This window comes from Gavia stellata, chromosome 18, assembly GCF_030936135.1.
Source record: "Gavia stellata isolate bGavSte3 chromosome 18, bGavSte3.hap2, whole genome shotgun sequence".
Lineage (NCBI taxonomy): Eukaryota > Metazoa > Chordata > Aves > Gaviiformes > Gaviidae > Gavia > Gavia stellata.
The window spans coordinates 7670216-7680452 of NC_082611.1; the positions used below are offsets into that span (position 1 = coordinate 7670216).

Genomic DNA, 10237 nt, shown 5'->3' on the forward strand with positions numbered 1-10237 from the left:
GCCCAGCGCCCCGCCGGGCTTCCCCCCGCCCGGGGGACAGCCCTGCCCGGGGCAAACCGTACCGAGCCCCGCCGCCCCGCGCCCAGCCCCACCGGGCCGGCTCCCCGCCCCGGTACTCACCACTCGGGCTGCTCGGCCGCCCGGGGGTTGAACCTGATGTCGCTGTTGACATTGAAGAGGAGGTCGCCGTCGGCGAGCGGGGGCAGGGCGGCGCGGTAGAGCGGGTGCTGGAAGAGGGCGGCCAGCGGGGCGGCGGCGGCGGCGGCGGGCGGCGGGCGCGGCGCCCCGGGGGCGATCAGCCGCCGCGTCCGCGCCGCCGCCGCCCCCCCGCCGCCCGCGCCGCCGCCGCCGCCCGCCGCCCGCTCCGCCGCTTCCCGCGACTGCGAGGAGAGGTTGGAGCCCGGCTCGGCGCTGAAGTCCTGCAGGATCCGCAGCGTGTGCTTGCTGGGCCAGCGCGGGGCGGCGCGGGGCGGCGCGGCGGCGGGCGGCGGGCAGGAGCAGCCGGGGCGGCCCTCGGTCCCCCGCCGCTCCAGCCGCGGCAGCAGGTCGATCATGATGTGCATGGTGCAGGCGACGAGGAACACCATGAGGATCAGCACCCGGAACTTGCGGACCAGGAGCATTTTCATGGCCGGGGCGGCTAATAAATTACCGGGGGAGGGGGAGGGAGGGGAGGCGGCGGGGTCGGTCGGGAGCGCTTTCGCGGAAAAAGCCCGGGCGGGCGCGGGTCTTCCAGCCCCCCCCCGGGGCTTTGGCTTGCTCCTTTCGGATCGGGAAGCGGGCGGTCAAGTCAATAAAGTTATCTCCATAGGCGCCGAGGAATAAACAGGCTAAAAACAATAGGTCCTCATTTCTCAGTATCATCAAGAACTTAGGAGGGGGAGGGGGAGGGAAAAAAAGGGAAAAAAAATCAAAAGGAGCACCGGACCGAGCCTTTAAAATCAATAGGAAAGCAACGCCAGCGGCATTGCAATATATAAAGCCATCTGTTCACGATTTCTCTCTCTTTTTATTACAGGGATCACAACAAACAGGGAAAACGGGTTCCTGAAGAGAAACCGGCATCAGACACCGCCTCTGATTAAATAAAATTAAAAACAAAACAAAACAAAAAGACGGGGAGGAGGAGGAGGGGGGAAGAATAATATTAAGAAAACCTGTACGGAAAGGCGACAGAAGAAAAAAAATCATCCATAATGTTTGGCTGTGCTGGAAACGCTGACTCCCTTCCTTTGAATGTGACCAGTGATGCAGCAGAAGCGCTCTCCCGCTCGCTCTCGCTCCCTCTCTTCTCTCAGACTGTTTAAGAACATTGGCTGGAAAATCATTTTCTATGAGCGGTTCCAGTTTCTTCATCCATCGCGTCCACTGCTTGGGAGAGATTAGTATATTCAACTGAGATCAAGTCTGGGTGGCTGCTGTATCCGAGCTGGGCTTTTGCTTTGGCTTGGGTTGGTTTTTTTTGGCTGCAAAACTGTCTGATGGCACAACTGCAACATAAAGGTTAAATACAGCACAGAAAAAAAAAAGGGGGGGGGGGAAGGAAGGATTAGAGGAAAGAAACTAATATAAATCAGTAGAGGTTCTTTTTAGCAAAGAGGTCCCGTCTTTGATCCCTGCTGGGTCTTACAGATCTGCCTTTTAGAGAGAGAGAAAGGAAGAGAGAAGGGGGGAGAGAAGGGAAGAGGGGGGAGAGATCTTTGGCAGGTGCAGAGTGAAAACCTCTTTCAGCTACACTGAATTCTGGAGACTGGTTGGACTAGTAGCTCTGCAGCTCCAGCTTTCAGTGGGTGTGTTAAATATTATGAGCGAGCCATGATTCCTGCCTTCCTCACGTCATAGTTAGGAGATTGGCTAAATAAACGCTACAGTGATAGTAACAGGAAAACCTCAACCAAAAGCGGGTTTTTTTCCCCTCCTCTCCTCCCTCCTTCCCACCCCCCTTTTCATTCTACTGCAGCTCCAACTGGGGCAAGGAGAGGGCGTCTCTTCCACAAAGGTTTGCAAAAGGAAAAAAAAAAAAAGATAAAAAAGTGGTAGCGGAGAGAGGAATCTGCGCTAATAGCGTTGCAAAGGGTAAGCGCGGTCTGTGTGCCCAGGCTGGGAGCAGCGATTCTGCTCTGTCATCGTCTGGGCTAGAGAGCGGCTGGCCGCCCGCTCCCCTCGCGCCCAGCCCCTCGCCGGAGCAAGGTCAACACGGAAAGCTGTGTGCTCCGCTTCCTCCAGAGGAACAGTCTTTATTTTTAATCCGAGATCCTGTGAGCTGTGATAATCCGTGAGCGTGCTGCGAGGTAACCTGCCCTCTCTCCTGCTGCCATTAGCTGCGCAGTCGGCTCCCTGGCTGGGTGGCCTAATGGCTAATGGAGCTGGTGGTCCCAGGGCCAGGGCAGCCGCCGGAGCCCAGCGAGTGCCATTGATGGTTGTCTAAGGTTGAGGGCAGTCTGGAGGAAGGGACAAGCCACTCAAATGGTCTTCAGGTGATCAGGCAGGGGTGCTCTGGGCTGCTGATTTCATCTTGGGGCAGGGGGTCCCCTGGATTTTATGGTCCTTAGCAGGGCTCAGTCGTCAAGTGGGGCTGCGGTAGGAATGAGAAAGGTAATGTGCTTCTGCATGCCCACCACCACCTTTCCACAGAATCATCTCAGCGCTGATCGGGCTGGCCCATTGTTCCCTGGATCAAGCAACACTGAAGTATTTCTTTCCCCAAAAATTTATTTTTCCCCCTCTAGGCTCCATCCAGCACCGTTCCCTCACTGGGCGCTTCTGCAGAGCCTCGTGCTCTGCACTCCTCTGAAGCACATCCATGCGCTTTTACAGTGTCACCATGTTTTGCGCAAGGGAAGTCACTGCTTTTCCAATGGGAAAAAAAGATTGATGAAAAAAAAGAGCTGACAGGGCCATGATCCTATGGGCTGCTCTGTGCCTTTATGGAGGAACAAGACTTGCTGTCGTAGGGGGACCTCTTCGTACCAGGGTTCAGAGGTACAGCTCGCTCTAGGTGCAGCACTTTGATTCCCGTGGAAGCCATTATGTCACCCTGGATCCTTCAAGTACAGGTGTACTTAATCATAGCAAAACATTTTGCTATGGAGCCAGAAGCAAGGCTTTCCATCTTTTTCCACTTTCACACCACAATCAGCTCAGTCAAAGGGCTTCTGGTCAGTTGACTATGAGGACAGTAACACTGGTTCCTTGTGTGCCATTGCCTCCCACCACTGCTCAATAGCAAGCCTGTGTGGTTCTGCTTGGGAAATTGAGTTCAGTTCATGAGTTAACTACCTCTCTATGCAGTGAGCTAAAGTTCAGCTTATTTTAACCTAGTTAAGCAAGTTGGCATTTTAGGTCCGTCAGGAAGAGCCTTGCAATTTTGGTTCAGCTGGGGAACCCACCGCTGCTGGAAGGGGATATGATATGTGATGGGGGTGCAGCATGTGGAAGACTATCTGTTTGGTTTGGGGTTTTTTTTGCCTGCCTGTGGCTGCAGCCTTTCTCCTGCTGAGCTTCTGGTGCTGTCTTTTAGGGAAGTCAGCTGAGGTGGATTATCAATCAGCCCAAGGAGACAAAAGGAGGCATGTGGAAGCTAGAGCCTGTGTATTAGGGAGTGGGGTGATGGAGGAGAGCTGCTAAAGCCAGTGTTCCTGGAGGGGTGAGTGCAGGGCACACAGTTCCCTGTGTATCACTTGTATTCACTTTGCTGTGAATTTTTAAGGGGTTCTGGGTGAGCTGCTTGTAGCACTTCATGTAAAGCTCGATAATATGACGTGTTTGCTCTAGCGTGGCGCAATACGGTTTGTAGGTTACAGGTTGTAGCTACATGGATTTTCTTTCTTAGTGTTTGTCGTACTACAGCTGAAGGCTCTGGTATTAGATGGGGGTGAGCCTGAACAGGTATGTTGAAGAGAAAGTTGCAAATTACTTAAATGAGTTCTTTAACTTAAAGTTGTTTGAGTACATCTATTTCTTTGCAGTAACAGAACATTGTGTCAAACATGCTGTAACTCTAGATGCAAGTTATATAATGAAAGTGAGATTAGCTTTGAAATATAGTATAAGCAACTAGATGTAATTAATGTTTTTCAGAAGGTGAAATAACAGTATTGTGAACAAGTAACTAATTCCTTGAAACTACTTTTTTTTTTGTTCCCATCAGTAGAACCTTTGGTGCATGTTGGCTATCCAGTTAAGTATGGTTTCATCTAAATTGTGTCTGTCTGTGAACTGAACCTCCCTAACTCTCTTCCATGAGCTTTTTGTTCCTTGAGCCTCTCAAACACTTGAGTTTTATCTGAAGGTGGGAGACTGCTGGATGTACCCTATTCCCCTCTGTAACTGACCTTTGTGGACAAGTTTTGCCAGGACCGAAGTTCCCTAGAGATGTGAATAAAGGAGAGCCATCTTATCTCCCTGCATTTCTTCCCTCTCCTTCCTTTTTTTTGTGGGATTTAGAAGAACTGAGTCTCACTTTTGTAAGATTATACTTACTACTTTTGGGGGGAGCTTTTTATAGTGTAAATAGCACCCATACACTAGTGAAGTCAATGTTGAAGCAGCAAGTGTCACCAGCTGGAGAATCTCCTGTGGTGATCTGTAATGGAGTCATGGCTCTATTGGCCTGCAGCTAACTGCTTTGAAGTGCCCATCAAGGGTAGGGGCCACCTCACCCCAGTTTGCGAAATAAGCAGTAACACCTGCTTTTAGCAAGTCTGATTAAAAAAAGACCCATTGGGTCTTTCAATGTGTGCTGTTCTCAAGTACCCTTCATTTTCTGGTGATCTAGGATGAAAAGTGCTGGTGACCCAGATGTGGGCAGCAAAGGAGGGCAACTCCTGCTGTCATCCTCCCTCGAACCTCCTGTGGGTCACTTGGGCTGGTGCCATGCTTGCATGGACAAGAGGATGTCTCTCAGCTCTGGTCCCAGCCTCCTCATAGTCTTGGGAAATTTCTTACACACTGGTTAACTCGGGCTGCCTTGAGGGTGAAGTTCTCTGTTCCTGTTGACAGTCCGCAGGTATATTTTTTCCTTAAATTGCCTGATATCTTTTGGGCTTCAGTCTTTCCCAGCAGGGATTAGCAGATGCTGTTACCTGAATCTGATTTTTCTTTTGTGTACTTATTCAATGCAATAAAGCAAGTTTTAACAGAAAATAACATCAGATAATTTTTTGTTTCTCAACTTCAGAATCTACAAATGCTTTTACCCATCGATGTGGTCATCTGTGAATAAGGTGCATTGGCTGGTTGGAGAACACTAGCAGGCAGTGAGCTTGTGGCTTTGCTTCAGACTAAGGGGCAAGGTATAATGCTTTGTTTCCCGAGCCTTTCTTCCTCCATCCTGGAGACTGCCTGTTAATGATCAGCACCAGTAGCGTATTACAGCCCTTCTGTGCCTCTAAGCTGTGCAGATTGGTAAAGCAAGGGAATGAAGCCAAGACGCATCTAGCTTTTCCCTCTCCTGTGTGGGCTTCATCTCTAGCGCACCTCAACGCAAGGAGGATACCAGCCTCCCTGCTTTCCCATTGATCTTTCCCATGAATAGGTGCGAGAATACAGCACTGCTCTTGTTTTGGAGCTACTGTGCCTTTGGTATGAGTGAAGGGGCTCCTCCCACCCCTCTAATCATCTGTTTGGGAGCACAGAATAAGTGACAATCTCATGTCTGCATTCCTGTTGGTGGCCCCGTGGGGCTGGCAGGGAGCTCGCTGTTTGGGACAGGCCGGAGATGGGAATTTGAATATCTGCTGGGTTGGGAGGGCTGAGGTGGCTTGTGGTCAGGAAGCCACAGATTGTAGATGCATGAAGCCACTAAGATAAGTCAGGAGCTGGGCTGCAGGTCAGGATAGCCTGGAAATTGGGCAGCAGGTACAAGTTAAGGAGCAGGCGGGCTCAGGGACCAGGTCAAAAGGCTGGTGCAGCTTCCCAGGACAACCTTGTGGCTGACTCTGGGCAAGCGTGAGCTTGGTGCAGGAGAGTCTTTGTGCTTGTGCTGGGATCTGGGGTGTGTGTGACCTACTCCAGTAGGAAATGGTTCCCTTTTCCTGCTGCAAGGGAAGAAACGGGAATTTGTGTTGAGCCAGCTGGATTTCGGCTTTACCTCCCTGTCTATGTATCTTGATGCCCTGACCTCTTCACTTTCAGTGCAAGTGCAGCGTTTGCATGCAAGCTACCTCCCCCTGGTTTCAAACATTTGCCTCCAAGACTTGGAGTTGATGGGAAAACAAAAATTCTTAGTAACTGCTGACTGTTGTTCAACCTTTTCTTCAAATGAGCTTTTAACCATGGAACTTGTGTGTGTAGAGCCATAGGGTTTTTGTAATAATTGCCTGATTTGGGTAGTTTCAGAAGTTGGTTGTTTATTACTTTACTGCCCAAGGTCTTGGGCTCAGTAAGAAAAATGTAAATATTTCTCCTTATCTAAACTCTATGCCTTCATATGGAATTCCGGTATGTGGCAAACAGCTCATTTCTGCTGTGCTGTGTGTTGGCCCAGCGTTACCCCTATAATTGCTAGCATTATGTAAACAAGGAAATAATAAGTTCTTAATGGAATATTATGACATTAATAAATTATTGCATACAGCTCATTTCAATAATTTCAATGAAAACAAGTCCCTTACATCAACTCTTTATTTTCTTTTTTTGGCCATTGAATTAATCTTTCCTCTGTTTTCTTGGAAGTATTTGAATGTTATTGGAAATTTCACATTGAATTACTACAACCATGAGCCAAGGTTGCTTTGGATCTAACAGGCTCTTAAATTTGATATTACAAATTAACACTAAGCATTTTTTTGCATGTTCTACCTTTGCTTTTATTTAATAATACAGTCAAGAATTCAGGAGTGGTTATTTCATATATCCCGGCATTTCTTTGTTTTGTGCGTGAATTAATAGCTTATCTGCTGGTGAAATTGTGTAGATGTTTATTTTCCTCATTTTTGTCTGCTTGCCTCACTGAACAGCGACAATGGTCAGTGTAAGTGATAATGTATTCAGGTAAATAAATGAAGCACGGTTTTGGGTAAGTAAACATACCCAGCTATTTTTTTCCGTTATAACAGTTTACAGCCTTCTGATGTAAAGCCTGAATGCAGCAGGGCAAACCGTAAGTCAGGCCTGATTGCACATTTTCAATCAACGTAACATTTTTATTGTTACTTCTAATGGAAAAATGGATTTTCCTTTCTGAAAAACTCTAACTATGATGCTGGAAGTCCTGAGGGCATCACATGCCTTGCCTGGCCCCTGCAGTGATGCTGCCTAGGGTGCTCTTTCTGCTCTCCTTCTCTCTCCTCCTGCTGAAGATTCATGTGCTGACCCAATTTATTGATGCTTGCCTTATAAACACGGATCACACTGGCAATCTAATCGGTACTGCATATTAACCTCCTGCACTGTGAAAAACACCTTTATTGCTGAGGAGTATGCTTGATACTGAACAGACAGCAATTCCATAAGCTTGATTTCATAGTCAGCTTCTTGTTGGTGTATGAAGGATCGGTGATACCTGTTTGAAGTGGTGTGCTAATATATTTTTTTAAAAAATTAAAACAAACTAATGTTGTGTTGGTTGCCTTCCAGACCAGGATTTTGTTAGCTATGTGATATTTCTTGAACAAATCTTGACCAAATCTCCTCCCCCAAATCAAACAGGCAGTGTGGCCACCCATTCCTTCCTGTAATGGTTTTGCTAAGGTTGACTGGAGGGGCATTGAGCTGCAAGCTTTTCAGCTAAGTAGGGATGAAAGGAGGGACCTGTGATTGGCTTCCCCTGTTACCAGCAGAGCTGGCTGGTACTGTCAGATCATCAGAGCTGGGCAAAGGGTCGCTCATCCTGGAAATGCATTGCCAGCCTCAACTGATTTCACAAAGCTGAAGCTTCCAGCTTCAGCCTTTTGTTTTGAGTGTTCCCATTCTTTACTTTGGGATACAATATTCTGGATGATCCAAAACCCCAGGGATTGCTTGACAAACCTGTTGAAAGCAGAGAACTCATTATTATATTAAGGCAATGAAACAGAAGGCTTTTCCCTGCCTGTTTATTACTCCTCAGCTGTTGCTGCTGCAGATCAAGGGTTAGCTCCTCAGCTGGTATCAGCTGGCCTTGATTTCAATGAAATGCCATCTAATTATATCAGCTGAGGATCTGGTCCACAATGCTTAATTATTCCATTGGCTGGAACAAAGAGCTGCCTGGCAGTGCAAGAACAAAACCTGTTATTGTTGTCACTAGAGCAATGTGATTGGCCTGTGGAGGGGTCACATTTGCTCTAGTCATTCAAGTGGAGTAGTAATCTTGCATATAGCTATGTTACAGAGGGGCTGAAAAGTTACCTTCTTAAGTGGTAGGATGTCATAAAGAGAATTAGCTGTTAGGAGGTTGTGTTCTTATCTAAAAATGATTATTTAAACTAAGTCAGAAGAAATTATCTTGACGTGCATGATGTAAGAGCATGAACTACTTGAGTTATCATAATGTCACCTTCCTATAACAACTGATTCTTTTAAAAAGTATTGTGATCAAATGACCTGTATTCCTTGTGGACTTTCTGAGTCCAGGTAATAGTGCATGGATCTTTTTAAAGTGTATAAAACATGGCTTGCTAAACTACACATAAAATAATTTTGCAGATTCATTGACATTGATGGAGCTACATGATTTATGCCTGGAGAAAATGTGTCCTGATGCTAAAACAAGATGTAGTTACACATGCACACGGGAAGCTTCTGCATGCTGCAGTGTGCAGTTGCACGCACACCATTTGAGAGTGTACAAAGACATGAATGCATGCACACATGAACAGTTTAATTGTATACTGAAGAAGCTCTTCTGGGAATTCTTTTTTGTTGCTGTCTAATTTTGATTTCTATGTATGTTTTGACTTAACTTGAGCTTTTTTTCTTCTGGATGGCTAAATTTTCAATCCGATAATTTTAAAAAACCTGAGGAAGTAAGAGAGCAAACCACAAAGACATTTTAAGCATGCCACAGCCTGGAATAGAAATTAAAATACTAATAAAAACCCTCATGGGGGAGAGTCTTACAACTAGGCAGTGTAACCTAACAGGCTGTGAATTACTCTTCCCCCAGGAGACACCAGGACTCTCCCCAACCTGAATGCTTCTGGCTGTGCGATGCTGGAAAGCTGCTTCAGTTCTGTTTCCTCATCTGATAGGAAGGATACCCTAGAGCATTTTGAGATCTATTAATAAAAGCCGCTACAGGAGAAACAATGATGGTATTTTAGGTCTCGCTTCTTTGGAGGATAATTCATACTCCTGACTTTAACCCCACAAGAAACTCAAACTCTTAAGAATATTCTATATCGGAAAGTCTGAAACACTGGGACTTCGGGTGAGTCCTTGAGTCATGAAACCCCTTAAACTTAGTAATGTCCTTATATACATAACAATCATATATCCCTAAAGACAGCGTGATGTGACTGGCAGTGCAAAGCACAGTGTCTCTAATGGGAGACACTTGTGAGAACCCCCTTGCACCTCCTCTTTTCCCCAGTCCCCTCTGTCTGCCTACTCTCCTGTGGTGTGGTTTTCTTGCATCCTGTCCTTAAAGTGTTTTCCTGAACACTGTTCAGACACAATCACAGATCTACTTCTGGTGATTTGATATTAAAGACACAAACTTTGACCATGGAGGATTCCTGTGCAATAGTTGTTACTTAAAAAAAAAAAAATCCCTCTTTTCCCAATAGTTGATGATACTTTTGTTGTCTAATCAAGCCTTGCCACAAAACTCACTGCAAGCTTGGAGAAAGGCATGTGAGAGGCAGGTGCTTGAGCTTCCAGCAGCCCTTGTCCTTTCTCACCTCATGAATTGTTGCTTAGCAGGTCATAGTGAAAACATAATTTTGTAAAATTTTAAATTTAAAAATTCCTAGTTCCTAACAAATACATATTTTAAAAAAATTTATTAGCTTGGTGTGAGGTTCCTTTCTAATGAATTGCCACTTGCCCTATGGTTTGGGCCTCTCCTTGCCCGATTCTGCCAGGCCATCCCAGTGCTGCTGTAATGCTGCCAAGGCAGCAGCTCTAATCCCAGCCTGCACAGGTCCTGCTATGCACCCTTGAGATTGAATTGAACCATTCTAGCGTGAGTTAAGGTGGGCCCAGGGCTGGCTTGGCCTTTCTCTTCATGAAGACGTGGGGAGTCAGCTGTTGGCTTGCAAAGGGAGGTGGCAAGGGTCTCTGGTGTCTCTCTCCTGCCCTTCCCATCAGTGGG

At 47.0% G+C, this 10237-nt stretch overlaps 1 protein-coding gene across 1 annotated transcript in view; it reads right to left on the minus strand.

Annotated features, from left to right (window-relative positions):
* FAM20C (FAM20C golgi associated secretory pathway kinase) overlaps positions 1 to 629 on the minus strand; it is a 59147-nt gene extending 58518 nt beyond the window's left edge. The window contains 1 exon segment of the mRNA XM_059826373.1: positions 98 to 629. Coding sequence (XP_059682356.1) covers positions 98 to 629 — 532 coding nt within the window.
* Positions 630 to 10237: the final 9608 nt, after the last annotated feature.